Here is a 24,119-nt window from a genome sequence, read left to right as displayed (position 1 = left end):
AGGGAATCTAGTGCAATTACTATTATAAAAATGAGACATGGGTAGAGAACTGTAAGAGTTTGAGCAATCAGGACCAAACAGGCCAGGAGAGTAACAACTAGGGACAGACTGAGACACAGCAAGGCTAAGACCAGGAACAGGAGAGAGGCGGTGGCTGTGGACAGACTGAGACACAGCAAGTGCAGGAGCAGGACCAGGAGAGATGCGGTGGCTGGGGACAGACTGAGACACAGCAAGGGCAGGAAAGATGCGGTGGCAGGGGACAGACAGACACAGCAAGGGCAGGAGAGATGCGATGGCTGGGGACAGACTGAGACACAGCAAGGCCAGGAGCAGGACCAGGAGGAGAGTTACCGGACTTAGTCTGCGCGCAGCCCGAACAAGCAGCCACGAAACGACGCGTATCACGCTCCTGAGTGGGCCACCAAAAACGCTGGCGAAAAGAAGCAAGCGTACCCCGAACGCCGAGGTGGCCGGCTGACTTGGCAGAGTGAGCCCACTGAAGAACGGCCAGACGAGTAGGAACGGGAACGAAAAGAAGGTTCCTAGGACAAGCGCGCGGAGAAGAAGTGTGAGTGAGTGCTTGCTTAACCTGCCTCTCAATTCCCCAGACAGTCAACCCGACAACACGCCCCTCACGGAATCTCCCCTCGGGGTCGGTGGAGGCTACTGAAGAACTGAAGAGACGGGATAAAGCATCAGGCTTGGTGTTCCTTGAGCCCGGACGATAAGAAATAACGAACTCGAAATGAGCGAAATACAGCGCCCAACGAGCCTGACGCGCATTAAGTCGTTTGGCAGAACGGATGTACTCAAGGTTCTTATGGTCAGTCCAAACGACAAAAGGAACGGTCGCCCCCTCCAACCACTGTCGCCATTCGCCTAGGGCTAAGCGGATGGCGAGCAGTTCGCGGTTAGCCACATCATAGTTACGTTCCGACGGCGACAGGCAATGAGAAAAATACGCGCAAGGGTGGACCTTATTGTCAGAATGGGAGCGCTGGGACAGAATGGCTCCCACGCCCACCTCTGACGCGTCTACCTCGACAATGAACTGTTTAGTGACGTCAGGTGTAACAAGGATAGGAGCGGATGTTAAACGCTTCTTGAGGAGATCAAAAGCTCCCTGGGCGGAAACGGACCACTTAAAGCACGTCTTGACAGAAGTAAGGGCTGTGAGAGGAGCTGCCACTCGACCGAAGTTACGAATGTAACGCCGATAGAAATTTGCGAAACCGAGAAAGCGCTGCAGTTCGACACGTGACTTAGGGACGGGCCAATCGCTGACAGCATGGACCCTAGCGGGATCCATCTGAATGCCTTCAGCGGAAATAACAGAACCGAGAAAAGTGACGGAGGAGACATGAAAAGCGCACTTCTCAGCCTTCACATAAAGACAATTCTCTGAAAGGCGCTGGAGGACACGTCGAACGTGCTGAACATGAATCTGGAGTGACGGTGAAAAAAATCAGGATCTCGTCAAGGTAAACAAAAACAAAGATGTTCAGCATGTCACTCAGTACATCATTAACTAATGCCTGAAAGACAGCTGGAGCATTAGCGAGACCGAACGGCAGAACCCGGTATTCAAAATGCCCTAACGGAGTGTTAAATGCCGTTTTCCACTCGTCCCCCTCCCTGATGCGCACGAGATGGTAAGCGTTACGAAGGTCCAACTTAGTAAAGAACCTGGCTCCCTGCAGAATCTCGAAAACTGAAGACATAAGGGGAAGCGGATAACGATTCTTAACCGTTATGTCATTCAGCCCTCGATAATCCACGCAGGGGCGCAGGGTCCCGTCCTCTTCCTTAACAAAAAAGAACCCCGCTTCGGCGGGAGAGGAGGAAAGGACCACGGTACCGGTGTCGAGAGCTACAGACAAATAATCTTAGAGAGCCTTACGTTCGGTAGCCGACAGAGAGTCTAGTCTACCCCGTGGGGGAGTAGTACCCGGAAGGAGATCAATACAACAATTATACGACCGGTGAGGAGGAACGGAGGTGGCCCTGGACCGACTGAAGACCGTGCGCAGATCATGATATTCCTCTGGCACCCCTGTCAAATCACCAGGCTCCTCCTGTGAAGAGGGGGCAGAAGAAACAGGAGGAATAGCAGACACTAAACACTTAACATGACAAGAGACGTTCCAGGAGAGGATAGAATTACTAGACCAATTAATAGAAGGATTATGACACACTAGCCAGAGATGGCCCAAAACAACAGGTGTAAAAGGTGAACAAAAAAGAAAAAAAGAAATGGTTTCACTATGATTACCAGAGACAGTGAGGGTTAATGGTAGCGTTTCACGCTGAATCCTGGGGAGAGGACTACCATCCAAGGCGAACATAGCCGTGGGCTCCCCTAACTGCATGAGAGGAATGTCATGTTCCCGAGCCCAGGCTTCGTCCATAAAACAGCCCTCCGCCCCAGAGTCTATTAATGCACTGCAGGAAGCTGCCGAACCGGTCCAGCGTAGATGGACCGACAAGGTAGTACAGGAACTTGACGGAGAGACCAGAGTAGTAGCGCTCGCCAGTAGCCCTCCGCTTACTGATGAGCTCTGGCCTTTTACTGGACATGAAATGACAAAATGACCAGCAGAACCGCAATAGAGACAGAGGCGGTTGGTGATTCTCCGTTCCCTCTCCTTAGTCGAGATGCGAATACCCCCCAGCTGCATGGGCTCAACACCTGAGCCAGTGGGGGAGATGGTAGAGATGCGGAGAGGGGGACACTGTTAACGCGAGCTCTCTTCCATGAGCTCGGTGACGAAGATCTACCCGTCGTTCTATGCGAATGGCGAGTTCAATCAAAGAATCCACGCTGGAAGGAACCTCCCGGGAGAGAATCTCATCCTTAACCTCAGCGTGGAGACCCTCCAGAAAACGAGCGAGCAACGCCGGCTCGTTCCAGTCACTGGAGGCAGCAAGAGTGCGAAACTCTATAGAGTAATCCGTTATGGATCGATTACCTTGACATAGGGAAGACAGGGCCCAGGAAGCTTCTTTCCCAAAAACAGAACGATCAAAAACCTGTATCATCTCCTCCTTAAAGTTCTGATACTGGTTAGTACACTCAGCCCTTGCCTCCCAGATAGCCGTGCCCCACTCACGAGCCCGTCCAGTAAGGAGAGATATGACGTAGGCGATACGAGCAGTACCCCTGGAGTACGTGTTGGGCTGGAGAGAGAACACAATATCACACTGGGTAAGGAACGAGCGACATTCAGTGGGCTCCCCAGAGTAACACGGTGGGTTATTAATTCTGGGCTCCGGAGACCCGGAAGCCCAGGAGGTAACCAGTGGATCGAGGCGGAGATTGTGAATATCCTCCGAGAGGCCGGAGACTTGGGCGGCCGGGGTCTCAACGGCATGTCGAGCAGCAGACAATTCCTGTTCGTGTCTGCCTAGCATCGCTCCCTGGAACTCGACGGCTGAGTGGAGAGAATCCAAAATCGCTGGGTCCATTCTTGGTCGGATTCTTCTGTTATGCAGGTGAGTGAGGACCCAAAAGCGATATAACGGAAACAGAGTCTTTTAATGTCCAAACAGGGAAAACATAAATCCTCAATCATTACAGGGGAAGTCCAAACAGGGAAAACACAAATCCTCTAGTTTAACAGGAGAGTCCCCCTTCTAGTTGTTGAGGAGAGTTGCAGGGCTAGCGGCAACAGACTGCAGGTCCCTTCGGGTAGGCGCGGGCCGTAGAGGATAGAGACACCTGCTCACACGTAGTATCTGATGACGAGGCAGAATACAACTGGACGGAACAACAGCAAAGCAAACAGCAAACAAGAATCCGACAAGGACAGAAGCAGAAACAGAGAGAGAAATAGAGACTTAATCAGAGGGCAAAATAGGGGACAGGTGTGAAAGAGTAAACGAGGTCGTTAGGAGAATGAGGAACAGCTGGGAGCAGGAACGGAACGATAGAGAGAGAGAGGAATAGAGAGAGAGAAAGAAACCTAATAAGACCAGCAGGGGGAAACGAAGAGAAGAGAAAGCACAGGGACAAGACATGACAATACAATACATGACAAGGAACACTGCAGTGATGTTTTACAGTAAGCCAGGTGAGGAACACTGAAGTGATGTTTTACAGTAAGCCAGGTGAGGAACACTGCAGTGATGTTTTACAGTAAGCCAGGTGAGGAACACTGCAGTGATGTTTTACAGTAAGCCAGGTGAGGAACACTGCAGTGATGTTTTACAGTAAGCCAGGTGAGGAACACTGCAGTTGACGTTTTACTGTAGTTTTTTTCTTTTTTTGTAGCTAATTATTTTTGCTTTGTTTCAAAGAAACCTATGTTATGATTGTATTGTATTTCATCAATAATTGTCATATTTTGATCAATGATTCCATTGTGTCTGTAGTATTCTCTCTACAAGTCCTTTTAGAGTGATGTATTTACACGTAGTAGCATAATGAAACATGTGTCACATATTTTGTACTACAATATCTACATTTTACTGTCGCCGTCGGCTACAATTCCATAATCTTTTTAAATTGACGAATGTTCAGTGTTTTGCCCATATAATTCATTCTATTTACTTAACCATAAAAAGCATGCCTTTACTATACAGTTGTCAATCCTTGACAATCCCTAAAGATGAGTAAATGTTCCCCCTTCATCTGCTGCTGATCATGTGCTAGGATTCACACACATTTCACTATGCTGGCCCTTTGGTCTTGAGCACAGTGCATGCTAACGCTAGCTGGCTCATTGTTCATTCACTCAATAGGCCCTAGGCATGGCGTGGGTAGGACTGAGAAGAGCCAAATCCATGCCCTGCTCATTCCATGAATATTTTTGACATGGTCCTCCCTGACTTGTGCAACTTGCTGAGGGCAGAAGTGTTTGCGTGGCAGATGGATGCTAAATCCAGTTTTGGCAACATTGTAAAATATCATAACAAGTGGGAGCTTTTGCGGAGCATCTGAGCATGAGGAATATGCTAATGTCATAGAAGGGGAGCTCCTCTATGAAGGTGACAGAGGTGTCCATTTCAAGTGAGGCCTTATGGGTCAAAACCTTACTTTAACTACAAGAGCACACACAGTGGTGTGTGTGTGTGTGTGTGTGTGTGTGTGTGTGTGTGTGTGTGTGTGTGTGTGTGTGTGTGTGTGTGTGTGTGTGTGTGTGTGTGTGTGTGTGTGTGTGTGTGTGTGTGTGTGTGTGTGTGTGTGTGTGTTAAACCCATAGAGATCTCAGGGACTATGTCATAAACCCCAGAACACAGCATCAGAATGCAGTTAAAATGGCAGCAATATTGGTCAGGGAGAAATCCATGAATGACAGTAGAGGTCTAATCCTGATTTTACTTTGCAGGAAAATAAATGTAAGGCATGTGATAGATCAGAAATTGTGTAATAGAATATTTCTCAACCTAAAATATTGTAATATAATTATAAATACAGTTTATAGGGGTTTAATACAGATGTTCTGTATAAATAGCCTCTACAATATATGTAAACAGACCATAAATGTCAACATTTTTGTTTTCTACATTTTTGTTTGTGATGCAGCATCCAGGGTGCATCACATCCGGCCGTGGGAGTCCCATAGGGCAGCGCACAATTCGCACAACATCGTCCGGGTTTGGCCAGGGTAGGCGGTCATTGTAAATAAGAATTTGTTCTTAACTGACTTGCCTAGTTAAATCAAATTAAATAACATGGTTCATGTCCATTCTCGTATTCTAATTCCTAATTAAATGGTTAAACCAAACAACCTGAGCTAGTTTTAGCATGACTGAACTGTTTTTAATGATCTTACCACAAAACACTTTTTAAATTGATGTTATTTTTATGATCTTTTTACTGTATTAGTATATAGTGTCCTATTTGTGAGAGAGCTCCAACAAAACATTCCAATGTATGTATTACTTAATACTTGAAAATGTCAAATAAACGACTGTGTGTGTGTAGGCTGTGTGTGTAAAATCAAATAAAAAATACTCAACACAGAAATACAATCTCAATCAATAAATTGTACAGAAATTTAAAAAATAATGAAAAAAATAAATAAAGGTGCTCTGATAATCACTATCTTTTTAATAACTCATCGACACCTATAGTTTTGCCGTGATGATGGGCTGTGATTTTTATTGATTTATTTATCAATGTTGAGCTCAGTGTCGATTAAGCACACTACATTACGAAATTATGAATATTAAATTAATTGCAAAAATCCTGAATATCAATCTCAGTGGCTCTGAAAGGTGCATCAAAGCAGGGACTGAGAGACTGAAAAACAGCTTCTATCTCAAGGCCATCAGACAGACTGTTAAACAGCCACCGCTAACATTGAGTGGCTGCAGCCAACACACTGACTCAACTCCAGCCACTGTAATAATGGGAATTGATGGAAATTGATGTCAAATATATCACTAGCCACTTTAAACAATGCTACTTCATATAATGTTTACATACCCTACATTATTCATCTCATATATATATATATACTGTACTCTATATCATCTACTGCATCATTATGTAATACATGTATCACTAGCCACTTTAAACCATGCCACTTTGTTTACATACCCTACATTACTCATCTCATATGTATATACTCTACTCGATACCATCTACTGCATCTTGCCTATGCCGTTCTGTACCATCACGCATTCATATCTTTATGTACATATTCTTTATCCCTTTACACTTGTGTGTATCCTACAAGACCATGGTGCTTGCCTACGGAGCTGTGAGGGGAACGGCACCTCAGTACCTCCAGGCTCTGATCAGGCCCTACACCCAAATAAGGGCACTGCGTTCATCCACCTCTGGCCTGCTCGCCTCCCTACCACTGAGGAAGTACAGTTCCCGCTCAGCTCAGTCAAAACTGTTCGCTGCTCTGGCTCCCCAATGGTGGAACAAACTCCCTCACGACGCCAGGACAGCGGAGTCAATCACCACCTTCCGGAGACACCTGAAACCCCACCTCTTTAAGGAATACCTAGGATAGGATAAAGTAATCCTTCTCACCCCCCCCTTAAAATACTTAGATGCACTATTGTAAAGTGGTTGTTCCACTGGATGTCATAAGGTGAATGCACCAATTTGTAAGTCGCTCTGGATAAGAGCGTCTGCTAAATGACTTAAATGTAAATGACTTAAATGTATAAAGTAGTAGTTTTTGGAATTGTTAGGTTAGATTACTAGTTGGTTATTACTGCATTGTCGGAACTAGAAGCACACGCATTTCGCTACACTCGCATTAACATCTGCTAACCATGTGACAAATACATTTGATTGATTTGATTTTGTTTATTAAAATCTGTAGCTTGCTAGCTACATATTTTGTCCCATGAGATTCACAGTTGTTTCCTAGGCAACAAGTGGATCCCTTGCCCTTCCGTGTGCTGCTGACGTTCCTTTTGGACCATACCAAGTACAGCTATTGGTAGGATGACGGGGATATTTATCTAAACATAATCTATTTAAACGTGCAAGTTGGACAACAAATTAAATTGACATTGTAAAAAAATAAATAGAGTGTTAATACAATCAATGCATAATTATATCACTACCCCCCTGTAGTCAAGTGCATCCTTCTTTACCATAATTTGGCCATCCCTGAACCAAAGATATTTATAAGTAACATAAGATAGTTAATCTGTGTCGTTTACAGTGAGAGCAAATGAAGCATAGGGGGCAGAACAAGCAAGGAGGTGGGCAAATCCAAGCACGAGCAAGCGAGATCCCATTCGCGCGTTGTAGCATGAATTTGCATATTTCCGCCTTCTCTGTAAAGTGCGTGTGTGCACAAACTCAATTCGACCCCACTCGTTCTAAACAATGCCATTTTAAACTTTGGCAAAGCGTAAAGTCTATAAAAACGTAGTGCACTGTGTTCGTAACAGATTATAGTTTTGGAAACAGAAACACAGTTTTGACATCAGATGTTTAATCGATGAGATAATTAGAAGAATGTTGGCCCAATTTCACCTCTCCATCATCTCTAACTTCCACTGGACTTCCTCTCACTACCATATTTGGTAAAGAGAAAACGTTCTAAACGGATGCTTCAGTTTTATAATCCCTGTGACGTGTCTGGGTTACCCCTTCTGGCTGTGACTGAACTGCAAAATAGCTTGTTGCTTGTGCAACACGATAGCCTTACTGTAAAGTAGTTAGTTGTGAGAAAAAGTAATTTCTGCCATACCGATTTTCTATTTTTATTTTCCGACCAGAATGTTTGCAACTCGATATTACCTTTCCTGATAGTAGTTCCGCGTGGGCCGTTGGAAGTCTCTTGCCTGCGCGCGGTGACAAGTACATCTGCATGCGACAGGTAAGCAGGTAGCCAGCTAGCATAGAATAGCTAGCTAGCTAATTTCATACTTGGGTTGTTACGATTGTGTTTAGTTACCTGCTAACTAGCCAATTTGTTTACTTCGTCACCTTGTGCGTGGCTATGTGAATGTGGTTGCCAACATAGATAGATAGCTATGTTATTATACCAGCGCGAACTAACGTTCGTTCGTTTTGCCGCAGCTACTTCAACAGGAATGCTAGCTAACGTTAACTAGCTAGCATCTCGTAGGCTTTCAAAGTGAGTTGACAGATTTTGTAGAAACTATTGCTTCAGTTAGCCAATGTTGTCAGCTCGCACTAAATTCCCCCCACGAGGTCGCTTCCAACTAACGTTATTGGCTAAGAACGGTTCCCTAACTTCACGGCAGGCGAACGTGTTATCGAGCTGTCAAGCTTCAGGTGGCAGTCAGTGTCATTAACGTTATTAATGTTGTTATTGACTTGATAGTTGTTGTACCTACCTAGCTAACTAACTAGTTGGCTTTGGCATGCCAATATTGCCATACCAAAGGCGATGCAAACTAGCTAGTTACCTGAAATAAATTAAATGGCCACATATTGGTCCAATTTTAAAGGGGGGACGGACGAGTAATCTATTCATTAACGTTCATGGATAGGTTGAGCAAGTTAGATCCAAATGACAGTGTGTTGCAGACATTATCACCCACAGTAACAGTACATACATCACATTGTAGGTGAAGTAAACATAATGTGGGTTATTTAACTTTGACATATAACATATTTTATGACTTAGAAATACAAAAACTCACTCACTCACAGTTTTCTTGTAGCGTGAGTGAAGGTCAATAGGCTATGCTTGTGTGTTAATGTACCAAATATGATTGATGCTGATTGAGGATGATATAGTAAGGCTCAATAAACAGTTAGGCAATGGATGTGACTCATAATTCATTACTAATAATTGTTTTATTGCATGCTCTGATGTTCATGTATGTATGCACTGCAGACAGGCTACTGTTTGCAGAGCAGAATACAGATTTCAGACTCAACTAATGCAATGGCTTAGGCCTGTTTTTTAAAAAATTTTTTTTAAAGTTATTGAATCAGGTTAACAAATGTTATTTTGCTCAGTGTTCTGGAGAATTGCTAGGACTTTAGAAGTTAATGGCATAGCCTACCCTTCAAGTAGCATGTTATCGTCTGTCTTACAAAAAGAGAGATCCTGAAATGAATATGCATTGCAAAGAACTGTTGATGAGATTCACAGAGGATATTGGGTCTATCCGTGGATCTGTTTTGTCCATCTTCGGTAGCCATGGAAACCCACTGCTGATTGAGACTTAAAGCTCTGCAACATTGCAGGGGCAAATAAACAATTCAACAAGATGGAGCCTCTTTGTATTGTCAGTCATCTGAACGATGCTGCATTTCGATGTAGGGTAATCCTTCTCATTTCACTCTATTATATAGTGTTCTGTACATTTTACTCAGTCAAGTATTCATTGGTCAGCAGAAAGTCCATCCAAGGGGTTCAAAGTGAAACACAACTCCTCTCCTGCCTTTTGCTATTTAATTACAGCCAAGAACAGGAAGGCAGTAGCCTATCATTGATCTTTCACTGGTTTCTATTATTTCCTTTATTAAAATCTTTGAAATGGAGAGATACCACACCCTTTATTTTATGTGGACAATTGGTGCGCATGCCTCTTAGCCATAGGCTATATAAATCAAATGTATATCATGTTTGTCATATGCACAGGGTGCAATTAAAATTCTAAACCTTCCTCTATTTGTTATACCTTGTTGTATATCTCTGCGTTGGTTGTTTTTGTTTCTTTAGCCTACTCATTGGAAAGTCACTTGTGCAGTTTATAGCCTGTTGTTTAATATCACAGCGAGGCACAAGGGTGAACCAGGACAGGGGTTAAGGAGGGGATACCATGGTGGGAAGAAAGTAGCCTGACTTGTTTGTCCGCAAGGCTTTTGTTTTCCTGTTGAAAATCTGTTTCTGCAACATTACTTTTGTTATGGCTAGTATACCATCGTCACATGGTGATTAAGATAGAATATTGGACTTTGTTTAGGACCACTTGCTCCCCAATAGCCTCCTAGGCTATATTTTCCAGTTGTTTTCCAGCAGTCATCTCCCTTCCACCTCTCTGAAGCACTTTCTAGTGTTGTCAAGCATAGCTGTAAAGTGAGTTTGCTGTCTGTTCAAGGCATTTCCAGCCCCCTTCCCCCCCAAGCATAGGAATGAGAGTAGAGCACCAACTGATTCTATATCACCTGGGGGGTTATTCACTAAAACCAAACAGAAGCAAACAAGCTGAAACAAGGAGGGACCTACCTGAATTTGTCCAATAAGAAACGCTTGTTTATGTTTTCGTTTGTAAAATGTTTTGCTACAATGTGCACTAATGAATACGACTCTTTAAGTTGGGTCCCCTATTACGATCTATGGGTGGGTCGCATGCAAAGGTGACATTGGTGGATGGCGCTAACATAAATGTTTTAGTCTGTCAACTGCTGAGGTAGGATACACAATTCACTTTGTTTAGGAAGATAGATTCACACCATACCACAGATTTAGAGAGGTGTTATTGTCCGAGCTAACCTTGAGGGTTATCAGGTTTATTTGGCAGTGAACTGGAAAGAGCATATCTAGCCTCATTGATGTTGAAGCACTCAGGCTGCCACATAATCTGTTGTCCATGTATAGGAGTGGGAGCTCAACACAGAAAGAGAGAGGGTGAGCGAGATAAAAAGGGACAGTTGGATATTGTATTGGATTTGAAAAATCATGAAGCAGGGGCTCTGACTCATCAGTTCTGTGCTGCCGCCGTTCCATCCACAACATCTCACGTGATACTAAATAGGCTGCTGTTTGTGTCGTCACTGGGGTGGGGAGAAGAGGAGGGACAATGTTCTCTTTCCAGAGGGGCTGCTGCTAAGCTTATGTCATGTTACAGTGCAGGTGGGGAGAGCTTATGCTCTACATCAGATAATTTCATATTTATTATTTAAACTGTGTTTATGTTTTGCCTATGGTGATACAGAGGATGATGTGATGTTTTCATGTTGGTTGCCTAGTAGCCTACATGTTGTGTCCTTTGTGGAATGGCCAAAAGGGGGATGGATGTTGATCCCCGGGACCACCCATACGTAGAATGTATGCACACATGACTGTAAGTCGCTTTGGATAAAAGCGTCTGCTAAATGGCATATATTATTATTATTATTATGGTGTGTAAGCTGGGCATGAAATTGGGGAAATACCTTTAAGGTCCAGCAGTGTCTGTGTCATTGGGTAGTTCTGAGTTCTGCCTGCCAGTTAGTACCCTACGAGCCAACCAGGAAAGAGCTGTGATCTGATATTCCTTTTCCTATTGGACCGAGCAAGGAGTGGGCAGACCTGGCTGGAGGCGGGTGGGCAGGAAGGGGCTGGCTGTGGGGGATGGCTGTTATGCATTTTAGCCAGATAGTTGAGCAGACACTCCTCTGCTTCCTGCCTGCTTCGCTCCCCTCCCCTCTGTGGCTGAGAGAAAGAAAAAAAATATCTCTGTCTAGGCATGGGACTCTGGCTGCTGCAGCGCTCTGCAGCTCCTCCCAGGGAATGACAACAGTTCACATGGTCATTAGCTCCAGACGCTGAAGCAGGGGAACTACTCCGAGGCACAGCAGCTGCACCTGGTGTCTCTTTGCTGTGGCTTAAAGAGAGAGGCACGACAGAGCTATACAGGACTCAGCAAAAAACGAGGTGGGAAGAACGTCTCTGATCTATTTTTTAAAAAGTAGTTTGCTGCAGTATGGTGCATACCATCCTGGGTGGGTAGGGAGGAAAGAGAGAGTGTCTGTGTTGGAGAGGGAGCTACAGAGAGGGGCAGCACAAATGGGTGAGGGGAGCTCGCTGGTACAGTCTAACGAACGCTTTGCTGGTTACAGCCGCTTGAATTTCTCGTGCTTGTGTTGGGACTTGTTGATGACTAGGGAAACTAACTTCCACAGACAGACAGTGCCTCTCCCTTCCCTTCATGATGTAGAAAAATTATGCAGACTTCTCTCCATGAAGTTCAGAGCACATGGACTAGCCAGATAGAGAAAGATTTGTCAGATTTATTTGTAGACCGCTCCATTAGGCTGTTTCAAACTTTCCTTTTATGCCAGAAAAGAGTTTCACTTTCAATGCAGTTCATAGGCGTAGATAAAATATTTTTCACTTGTACTGGAGGTGGACATGAAACAGAGCTGAGGGCTGGCTCCCTAATTAGCCTTGCTTGGGCTTCTTACTTTTTTAAAGGAGGTCCCACGTCTTTTATCACAGAGGAGGTCCACAGCCACACTCCACAGTAAGCTCTTTATCCACTGCTCTGTACTGTGCTATTATGGGAGGGAGCTGTAAATGTTGACCGGTGCGGCCTGGAAACGAGCTGGAAAACACTAGAAAGGTGTCTGTCTAACTAACAGTTGGCAGTCGTGGGGGGAAGTGGAGGACGAAGTGGGTGTTTTCTGAAATGGAAGACCGTTAAGCCCTGCCTGTTTACAAAAAATAAACAACAAAAAACAGTAACGTCACAGACATGCAATGGCTTTTCATTAGGAAGGCCAGAGCTGCAAGCCTGAGCAACTCCCTCCCTAAATTGATTCACAAGTGGGTTGTCACTGCTGACACAAAGGTAATTAGCCATGCCTTTATAAAGGATTGGGAGCTTTTAGCAATTTCTTTTTCCTCCAGACCTTTTAAACAGTAACAACAATCTACATTACCTTCAAAATAAGCTCTTTATGTCCAAGCACCGATTTTGTGTGTGTGCTGTGATGGATGGAAAAGAAAGCTGAATCATTTGGCCCTCACATTAGCATGGCTTTTCAGTGAAAGGATAATTCTACTTTAAAATGAACAGGCCACATTGGAAGCCATTTGAAAATTAGCCTGCTAGTTGGTCATGAGTCATAGCTTGACAGTTGAGTTGTTTTTAAGGGTTTTCTCTTCCAGAACTACTGGGAAGTGATTTAATTTAGCTAAATGCTCAATTTAAAAAGACAGACAGGCTATTAGAGGATCATCTGAAGTTGGATGATATAATAGTGTCCAGCATTTCTTCCTGAGTAACTTTTGTGTGAATGCATTTCTTCCTGAGTAACTTTTGTGTGAATGCACAGTTGCAATCATATCTTTTAGTACTCGATTCTGGAAAGTAATTGACAGTCACAGTAAATGGGTCTTCTGTCTGTTACAGGCTACATGCACTTAAAATCCAGTCCTCTCATTGGCTATCAGATATATATTGACCTGTAGATAGGCTAATCAGGGCAGGGGATTGGTTAAATATCCTATAGGCCAGTTCCCCCTGTCAGTGGCATGAGATGACCATTGCGGTCACCAAGTTTTTAGTTAAGGCTATTAGGATATCAGGCACACATTTCTGCTGACTTTGTTAAATGTTCTCTGCTTTGCCCCTTCCCAGTAGCTCTGCTTAGCTTAGTCTGCTAACCTCTGCTTAGCTAGGTGTCTCTCATTTCTCCTTACGCTAATGACATTTGATAATTTGAAGCTCCAGGAGCTGTAGCTAATGCCAATATCAATTTGCAGGATGACATACTTTTAATTTCCATCCATTTATCCTAGCCTAATATTTCAATAGCAGGCCTATGAGTTGAGCTTCGAAAATATGCATTGCTAAGACATTTGTGTAGACTTCCAGGAAATTGTGATATACAAGTTTAGCTTATTTAAATATGTTCCCATGTGATGTGAATGTACTTAAATTTGTAAATTTAACAAGATCTTTTTAAGAGAAATCTTCAGCTCAAATAAGTAGCCTAGACCTATATTATTATGCAGAATTCTCAGCAAACGGATTGCACGATACGGCAGTTGACCATATGGAAATTCATAACAAAATGCCTTCATCAAATATGCTTTTTAGAACCATTATTATTAGGATGGTAAAACACATCAGGAATAATTTTAAACTAGCCTGATCATAAATCATCATAAACTAGCCTGATCATAAAAAACAACACTCTTGTTTTCCCACAACCAACTGGAGATGGACATTTTTGCTTTCATTACACTGAAGCACACTCGCACTCTTTGCTGCCATGGAAAATGTAGCCTACTCGTGTTTCTCTTGGCCATATGCAAATATATGGTGGATTGCCATCTCCTGCATTGTAATAAATTCAAAAGAGCAGGTATTCATTTGCTTGATTGTTATAGACCTGCTGTTTGACAGCTAGCTGGTGCTTTAAGAAGATTGTCTGTAAAATGAAAACGATGCAAAGTTTCTGCTAGGCCTTTCTCTCAGGGTGACAACATCCAGGAGAGACTAACACCGCATACACAGCTAATAGGATACGTGGGTGGTGTTCAGACGTCAGCTAATGACTTTTACTTGAGAGAACCCTGCACTGGCCTGCTCTCATTCAAATTAGGAGATGGCCACGATAATGCCTGGCCAGCTGGCTTTCGTAACTGGAATCCATGACGGTCTAGTCGTAACATGGAGCTTTCCCCAGTCTCCACAAATCTCTGGTCTGCTTTCCTGGCTGGTTAGGCTAGTTGCTCTTTGTTAAAATGTTGAACTTTTACTGGATGGCATGGTTTTGCCTGCCTCTTTTTTTCAAGGAACAGAGCGATAGAGTACAGTTTTTAAAGGTTGCACATTTCAGTGTACCTAGTGGGATCATTATTTTTTTTTTGCATATGCCATTTTTTATTTTGTAGATGAAAGTCAAAAAAGTTTGACTGTTGAGCACTGCGCACATCACTCTGTCCTGAAAGCACCAAGAGAGAGCTTGGCAGGGGCGTACAGGACTGATCTGTGCAGGTCACAACAAGGGTGTCGCATGGCCCTACCTATCTGCGCACCATCTGTCCCTCCACTCGTCCTCATCAGCACTCTTTCCTGGAGGTGTGTCCACTAGGCTAGCCTCAGTATTCATACCCCTTGACTTATTCCACATTTTTGTTGTGTTGCAGTCTGAATTCAAAATTGGTAACATATTTGCTTTTGTATTTTACCCCATAATGACAGTAAAAACAAGTTTTTAGAAATGTTTGCGAATTTATTGAAAATGAAACGCATAAATATCTAATTACAGCATTACTTTAGTGTCTTGTTATTCTGTACAGGCTTCCTTCTTGTCACCCTGTCAATTAGGTTAGTATTGTGGAGTAGCTAAAATGTTGTTGCTCCTTCCTCATTTTTCTCCTATCACAGCCATTAAACCCTTAACTGTTTTAAAGTCACCATTGACCTCAAGGTGAAATCCCTGAGCGGTTTCCTTCCTCTCTGGCAACTGAGTTAAGGAAGGACACCTCTATCTTTGTAGTGACTAGGTGTATTGATACATCATCCAAATGATAATTTTTTTTATTGTTTTATTTCACCTTTATTTAACCAGGTAGGCTAGTTGAGAACAATTTCTCATTTACAACTGCGACCTGGCCAAGATAAAGCATAGCAGTGTGAACAGTCAACAACACAGAGTTACACATGGAGTAAACAAACAAGTCAATAACATAGTAGAAAAAAAGTCTATATACATTGTGTGCAAAAGGCATGAGGAGGTAGGCGAATAATTACAATTTAGCAGATTAACACTGCAGTGATAAATGATCAGATGGTCATGTGCAGGTAGAAATACTGGTGTGCAAAGAGCAGAAAAGTAAATAAATAAAAACAGTATGTGGATGAGGTAGGGCTATTTACCGATGGACTATGTGCAGCTGCAGCGATCAGTTAGCTGCTCAGATAATTAGTAACTTCACCACGGTCAAAGGGCTATTCAATGTCTGCATTAAAAAACAAGTTTTAACCCATCTACCAATAGGTGCCCTTCTTTGCAGGCTGTATCACATCTGGCCGTGATTGGGAGTCTCATAGGGCGACGCACAATTGGCCCAGCATCGTCCGGGTTTGGCTGGAGTAGGCCGTCCATTGTAAATAAGATTTTGTTCTTAACTGACTTGCCTAGTTAAATTAAGTTTACATTTGCAAGGCATTCAAAAACCTCCTTGGTCTTTGTGGTTGAATCTGTGTTTGAAATGCACTTGCTCAACTGAGTGACCTTAAAGATAATTGTATGTTCGGGGTACAGAAATGAGGCAGTCGTTCAAAAAAGCTGAAAAAGTAATTTAACTAGGCAAGTCAGTTAAGAACAAATTCTTTGTCTCAATGACAGCCTAGGGGCAGAACAACAGATTTTTACCTTGTCAGCTTGGGGATTTGATCTTGCAACCTTTCGGTTACTAGTCCAACGCTCTAACCACTAGGCTACCCTTATGTAGCCCATGCACAGTATATAGGCTATAGTACAAACAAGGGGCTCAGTAATATGCTAGGGCTAAGCTGTGCTATATCATATGGCTGAATGAGCTCTCTCTCGCTCAAGTAACCTGATTTCTAGGGCATTCTCCATGATATGTAGGCTACCAGGTATCTTAGCTGTGTTCTTTGTATTTTCTGAACCAGGAAATAAGTGTTATAGTAGGCCAATAACATATTAAACTGGTAACCTGATAGATAAAGCAGAAAGGCATTTATCATATGTCACCCTGATATGGGGTCATAATACATTGAAAGAAGACACTGTGTTGACATTTTGTTTGAATCTTTTAGCAAAATTCCATTACAATAAAAAACTTTGCCCGCACTCACATTGTAACCCAGACAGTTATTCAAATAACACATAGATTTGTGGGAATTGCTGATGCCGGGAAATTAAGAAATACTTCACTTCTAAGCGACGATGATTCAGAATTTACCATGATTTAGGAACAAAAGTGTTTTCTGAGCCAAATAAAAACATAGAAAAATAAACTGGTGAGGTCACATCTGACATGATTCTTACCTGGTTCTTTCATAGCGACCATCTTGTCCCCGGGGGAGATGCTGTGAAATGAAATCCTGCCTTTGGGATTGCAGGCTTGGAGTCAGAGAGAAAATGCATCTCATTTCATATTTGTAGTACGGTTCTAAAGTGGGCCAATTTCCAAGATGACAGGATGGTGTTTTACCACACACACACACTAGGGTTGGGCCGATATGTGACCCGATTCAGGAACTAGGCGTATGTCGCAAGTCACGACTTCACAGGAGAGCCGTTTGAATGTAAAAAAATATTTGATAAAAATACATGTGAACTTTCATGTGCCTTAATGAGAATGTGACTATAATATTGTAAATTTGCCCATAAAGTATGCCTATATGTTGGTTTCCAGGTCCAGAAATGTAGCATCATGGCTGATAATGGTTAGGCCTACTTTAACTTAGCACCAGCAGCTTGTTGCATGGTTATAGTCGTAGATATGTATTTTTTTATTCTAACTTTATATTTAAGCAGACCTGAATGTGACAACTGCCCATGATATCGAGCCAAGTGATCAAAGATGGGCGGTCTATCTTACAGTAGACTACTGCCATGGCTTTTACTGTCTGGACTCGTATTCTTTCATGACCACTAAAGCTACTCCCTCAAAATTTTGACTATGATTTGTACATAGGTCTATGTGTTTGTATGGAGTCCGACCAATGTCTCTTGTTCATTGTGGAGTGCAGTATGCTCACTATGCTAGTGTTGTTGTACTTATTTTGTCCCATGTCTTTGAATGGAGGGATCTGTGGGATATGAAACAGTGAAGAGAATTCTAAACAGCAGCTGCAGCTTTTTACAACCCTCCCTCCCTTGTTCGCCTGCCCTACCCCCACTTCCTTCTCCCAGTTATCACCAGAAAGTATTTCCAGATGTTCTAAGGGAAAGAGGCTCCCTGCACGGTAGTCAGTTTGTAATGGATTGAAAAAGCAAGCTAAAGGCTAGGCCCCTTCTTAAATTTGATCTATCAAGTCCTTTTCCCCCTCCCCAAACCGAGTAGCCGGAGGACATTGCCTGAAAACAGATGCAGAGCGAGAGGCGCGAGACTCCTATTCTCTCTCTGTGAATTGAAAATCCACTGGCCATATCAATGATCTGACGTCTAATTTGACTGGTCTTGTCTGGTGGGTGTTGAGGCACTCTAGGTACCCAGGCAGTGGCGTAATCGTGTCTGGCACATGCATCTGTCTCGGTCTCTCTTGCTCTGCCTGTTGGATGGCTTCCCGGAATACTGCTGTGCTGCACGTTTTCTATTAGCTAGCGGCTCTCGTCACGGCATTACTCGACAGGGTGGGTGGACCCCAGGGGCTTTGTCCCTCCTGTCCCGCACTGGCTTGGCTTACTGCACTCTTGCTGTCTCATTGCACAGGGGTCGCTGCTTTGTATTCAACACGCCTGATGGCTGCGCCGGGCGAGTTGGCGCACAATGACGCAAAGTAATGATCGGGAACTCAGACCAAGTGGCAGCTGAATAACCTCGCAACTGCCCTCTGTTGGCTTACACAACACTTCAAGCCAGCCTCCTTCTACCTAGCCACACACAAACAAGGGCGCCTCACTCTCACTCTCACTCACACCACTAAAAACAGGGCGCCAGTCATCTGTATATCAATGTGTTTTCGACAGCCATATTATTCTCCTATTCTTAATATGATAGGCTAAACACTGTTATAACATTTCTCAATGTTTGGCTTTGGCCCTACATTTCTAGGGCACAAGCACAAGTCCAGTGGTGTAAAGTACTTAAGTAGTTTTATTTAGGTATCTGTACTTTACCATTTTATATTTTTGACTTCACTAGATTCCGAAAGAAAACAATGTACTTGTTACATTTTCAGTGCTTAGCAGGACAGGAAAGTGGCCCAATTCCCTCACTTATCAAGAGAACATCCCTGGTCATCCCTACTGCCTCTGATCGGAAGGACTCACAAAACACAAATGCGTCGAGTGTAAATTGTGCCATCTGATTTTGTTATTATAATTTTAAATTAAATTATAATAATTTTAAAATATAATTTTAAATTACAATTTTAAATTATTTATAGTTTTACTTTTGTTACTTAAGTATATTTAAAACCAAATACTTTTACTCAAGCAGTATTTTTCTGGCTGACTTTTTAAAACTTTTACTTGAGTCATTTTCTACGAAGGTATCTTTACTTTTACTCAAGTATGACAATTGGATATTTTTTCCACTACTGGTAAAGTCTACTAGTTAGGACAGGACAGAATAGGCCATGAAATTGACATAATAAAATGTTCTTATAGCTTAAGCTTGTTCCGATTTGGAGGGCTTGACCGAATTCTTGACAATGGATCAGAATTATATTGGCAGCCTTTCTGCGTGACATTTTGTTTTACATTTTCCCCTTGGCGGTGTATAGAAATGTTGGAATTTTTAAGTAAATTTTATATAACATTTTATGATTTTTAAAGCTAGTTTCCTGCAATTCTATCCATTTTTCCATTGCTGATGCTGTTATTTTATTTTTCGCATAATAACAATGTATAATATTTTTTATTATTAATTGTTTTTTTAATGTTCTATTATTTTCTACATAGCTTACGTTTGTTTGGTTTTAGTCATTTAAGTTTCCACTGAAACTTTTTCCATCCCAAAAATGTTATGAAATAGAAACATTGTTAGCGGCCTGCCCAAGCAGTACAAAGGCAGAAAAATCTCTGAATACTTTTGCCTATGGGTCTGTATTGTTAAAGAACATTCACAGCTTTATCTTGTGAACAGTGGATTTATTGCGTTTATAGAGTTTTCTTATTGATTGTCCACTAATTGATTTGGGGAAATAATGCTGTCCCCAGCAATACGTTTCCACTTTATTTCATGAACTGTTTTAGCTTAAAATAAAAAAAACAGACTGTTGCATTAATGCCTCAGGCAGTTGTTTAACTACTCCTCTGAATATAACTCCTCTCTCTCTCTCTCTCTCTCTCTCTCTCTCTCACACACAGATCGTCGACAGAAAGTGCCTTGTCAGACATCCCTACTTGAGCTGCCTGCCTGCACGTCACCTCCACCAAGCATGCAACATTCCCTCCCTCGCTGTGACAGAAGATAGCTCAACCTCAGCCGCTGCCCTACAAACTCATCTTTATCTGGCTCCGTCGCTGCGCTGCCTCAGAAACCCAAGCAGAAATATTTAACTGCAGCGGTTGGGGGAACTGGCTGGACTCTCTGCCAAAACAGAGTGCTGACTGACCCATTCGGAGAAGTTTAGTCAATACCCAACCCACCATCTGCACAAATTTATATTCTCGCCCAAGCAGTGCCATCACCCTCGAAATAGCACCAGTTTCAATTATCTTCCCCACCCCTTCCCCCTTTCTTCCCACTACCACCACATTCGGACGGTCCTTCAGTCCACCCTGCCTCTGAGCATGCCCCCGTTGACCTGTCAGTGGCCTGCACCTGGGACTAACTGATTGACGAGCGACGTCTCTTGATTGACAGCTTCTCTGATAGCCGCCATCTCCCAAGCTGCGCCCACATCCAGGTTGCAAGTCCACCAACTCTGCTGCTCTGAAGTCCGCAAGGGCAAACGACTTTCACTGACCCACACAGTTTTTTTGCTACACTTTTAGTAGTTTTTTTAGCACACTGAAGAGCCATTAGAGTATAGCGTCTCCTTAAACAAGTGGCTAGCTTTACCCCACCCCGGCATTGCTATGGCTTTAAATATTGCTTCGATGCGAGACACAAAATGGCTGACGCTGGAGGTGTGCCGACAGTTCCAGAGGGGGACATGTTCGCGGAGTGACGAGGAATGCAAATTTGCGCACCCGCCCAAAAGCTGCCAGGTGGAGAACGGAAGGGTGATTGCCTGCTTTGACTCGCTAAAGGTAAGGAATGCAGAGCACAGATAAAGGGGAAGTATTTATTCTAAAGCACATGTGTCAAACACAAGGCCCACTGGCAGGATCTGGCCCATGACACATTTCTGTCAGGCCCGTTCTGTGCGCCAAAGGCGGTGCATTGCCACACACTCCTCCTCCCAGAGACTCACACACACACACCCCTACCCATGAGCCAGCCAGTGTGCTGTATCATATCATCACTAAACATTTGCAGTATCCCCAACTGTTCTCATTAATGGTACTGACCAATTTAAGCGTGTTGTCAGAACCAGGCAATTGCTGTACTACAGACAACTTTTTGTCAACCAATATGACATTATTAGATAAAGGATTCACATGTGAGTGTGGTGAGTCAACAGTTTGATACGCTCCCAAAGTGCGCAGTGGAGAAAAAGTGCATGGACACATGCCACATTCCTAGGCTACTAAAATGTTGGAGTCTGGCTTCAGTTTTTTAAAGCTTGACAATGAATAAACAAAAAACTAAACATGCAACAAAACACCATGCAAAGGGTAAACCTATAGGCCCGTTAAAGCAACATATAATAATAATAATAATATATGCCATTTAGCAGACGCTTTTATCCAAAGCGACTTACAGTCATGTGTGCATACATTCTACGTATGGGTGGTCCCGGGGATCGAACCCACTACCCTGGCGTTACAAGCGCCATGCTCTACCAACTGGGCTACAGAAGGACCACTAACATACAGCTGCTTTCAACTACCTGTGATCCATGCAGTGTGAAAAATTATAAACATATTTTAAGTTTAAATGTTACAACAACCTACCTACGTTTTTGTTATTTGCAATTTTGAAATACTTTTTGATTAGGGTTGTAGCATATTATGCACCTCTGCAAACACAGCAGCAACGGCTGGACAAGTATTATCTTTTGTTTAATGTTAATGTTCTATCCAGCATCCTATGTACGTTTTTAATTAACATATTTTTCTAAAAACAAACAGGCTATGTCTGGCCCACAATTTTTTTCCCCTTTCCAATATGGCCACTTGCAGTGATTGAGTTTGACTCCCCTGTTCTAAGGGCTTCTGTGGTATCGCTCTCCAAATCCTTTGCTCATTAAATTGGGACAGATTTACTGTATATTTAAATTGGGCACTACAGAGTGAAGACCCCTTAAGAATCAACAGGTTTTGTTTCATAATGGCTTGCATTTTACCCTGGTTTGAATAGATATGTCTTGCTGTAGGCCTAATCATTTTTACACAACTCCCTAATTATAGTAAGTTTAAAACAGCCTGTTAACTTCTCTGGGATATTCGGGATGGTAGTGTCCCACCTCGACAACAGCCAGTGAAAGTGCAGGGCGCCAAATTCAAAACAACAGAAATCTCATAATAAAAATTCCTCAAGCATACAAGTATTTTACACCATTTTAAAGATAAAATTCTCGTTAATCCAGCCACAGTGTCTGATTTCAAATAGGCTTTACGGCGAAAGCGCACCAAACGGTTATGTTAGGTAAGCACCTAGTCACAGAAAACACAGCCATTTTCCCAGCCAAATAGGAGTCACAAAAAGCAGAAATGGAGATAAAATGAATCACTAACTTTTGATCTTCATCAGACAACACTCATAGGACTTCATATTACACAATACATATACAGTGGGGCAAAAACGTATTTATTCAGCAACCAATTGTGCAAGTTCTCCCACTTAAAAAGATGAGAGGCCTGTAATTTTCATCACAGGTACACTTCAACTATGACAGACAAAATGAGAAAAACAAAATCCAGAAAATCACATTGTAGGATATTTAAGGAATTTATTTGCAAATTATGGTGGAAAATAAGTATTTGGTCAATAACAAAAGTTTCTCAATACTTTGTTATATACCCTTTGTTGGCAATGACAGAGGTCAAATGTTTTCTGTAAGTCTTCACAAGGTTTTCACATACTGTTGCTGGTATTTTGTCCCATTCCTCCATGCAGATCTCCTTTAGAGCAGTGACGTTTTGGGGCTGTTGCTGGGCAACATGGACTTTCAACTCCCTCCAAAGATTTTCTATGGGGTTGAGATCTGGAGACTGGTTAGGCCACTCCAGGACCTTGAAATGCTTCTTACAAAGCCACTCCTTTGTTGCCCAGGCGGTGTGTTTGGGATCATTGTCATGCTGAAAGACCCAGCCACGTTTCATCTTCAATGCTTTTGCTGATGGAAGGAGGTTTTCACTCAATCTCAGGATACATGGCCCCATTCATTCTTTCCTTTACACGGATCAGTCGTCCTGGTCCATTTGCAGAAAAACACCCCCAAAGCATGATGTTTCCACCCCATGCTTCACAGTAGGTATGATGTTCTTTGGATGCAACTCAGCATTCTTTGTCCTCCAAACACGACGAGTTGTGTTTTTACCAAAAAGTTATATTTTGGTTTCATCTGACCATATGACATTCTCCCAATCTTCTTCTGGATCATCCAAATGTTCTCTAGCAAACTTCAGACGGGCCTGGACATGTACTGGCTTAAGCAGGGGGACACGTCTGGCACTGCAGGATTTGAGTCCCTGGCGGCGTAGTGTGTTACTGATGATAGGCTTTGTTACTTTGGTCCCAGCTCTTTGCAGGTCATTCACTAGGTCCCTCCGTGTGGTTCTGGGATTTTTGCTCACCGTTCTTGTGATCATTTTGACTCCACGGGGTGAGATCTTGCGTGGAGCCAACAGCAAACAGGTGCCGTTAATACAGGTAACGAGTGGTGGACAGAGGAGCCTCTTAAAGAAGAAGTTACTGGTCTGTGAGAGCCAGAAATCTTGCTTGCTTGTAGGTGACCAAATACTTATTTTCCACCATAATTTGCAAATAAATTCATAAAAAATCCTACAATGTGATTTTTCTGGATTTTTTTCTTCTCATTTTGTCTGTCATAGTTGAAGTGCACCTATGATGAGAATTACAGGCCTCATCTTTTTAAGTGGGAGAACTTGCACAATTGGTGACTGACTAAATACTTTTTTGCCCCACTATGTTTTTTCGATAAAGTTCATATTTATATCCATAAATCTTGAGTTTACATTGGCGTGTTATGTTCAGTAGTTCCAAAACATCTGGTGATTTTGC

General features: G+C 42.8%; 1 protein-coding gene across 17 annotated transcripts in view; it reads left to right on the top strand.

Annotated features, from left to right (window-relative positions):
* Positions 1 to 8,056: 8,056 nt before the first annotated feature.
* The window catches only part of LOC124010372 (muscleblind-like protein 2a), an 81,732-nt gene continuing 65,669 nt past the window's right edge, over positions 8,057 to 24,119 (top strand). For 15 of the 17 annotated variants that reach the window (XR_006834420.1, XM_046322756.1, XM_046322751.1 and 12 more), the window contains exons 1-2: positions 8,057 to 8,300; positions 20,132 to 21,019. Coding sequence is in view for 15 of the 17 variants with exons in the window: in XM_046322756.1 (XP_046178712.1) it covers positions 20,846 to 21,019 (174 nt within the window). In the remaining 2 variants the exon portion in view is untranslated. Of the gene's footprint in view, positions 8,301 to 11,807; positions 12,042 to 20,131; positions 21,020 to 24,119 lie in introns of those variants that run through there. The other 2 variants (XM_046322742.1, XM_046322758.1) reach the window with 2 other exon arrangements.

The sequence above is a fragment of the Oncorhynchus gorbuscha genome, linkage group LG23 (genome assembly GCF_021184085.1).
Source record: "Oncorhynchus gorbuscha isolate QuinsamMale2020 ecotype Even-year linkage group LG23, OgorEven_v1.0, whole genome shotgun sequence".
NCBI lineage: Eukaryota > Metazoa > Chordata > Actinopteri > Salmoniformes > Salmonidae > Oncorhynchus > Oncorhynchus gorbuscha.
Note: the sequence above shows the minus strand (reverse complement) of the source record. Positions and strands in the feature narration are given on the sequence as shown.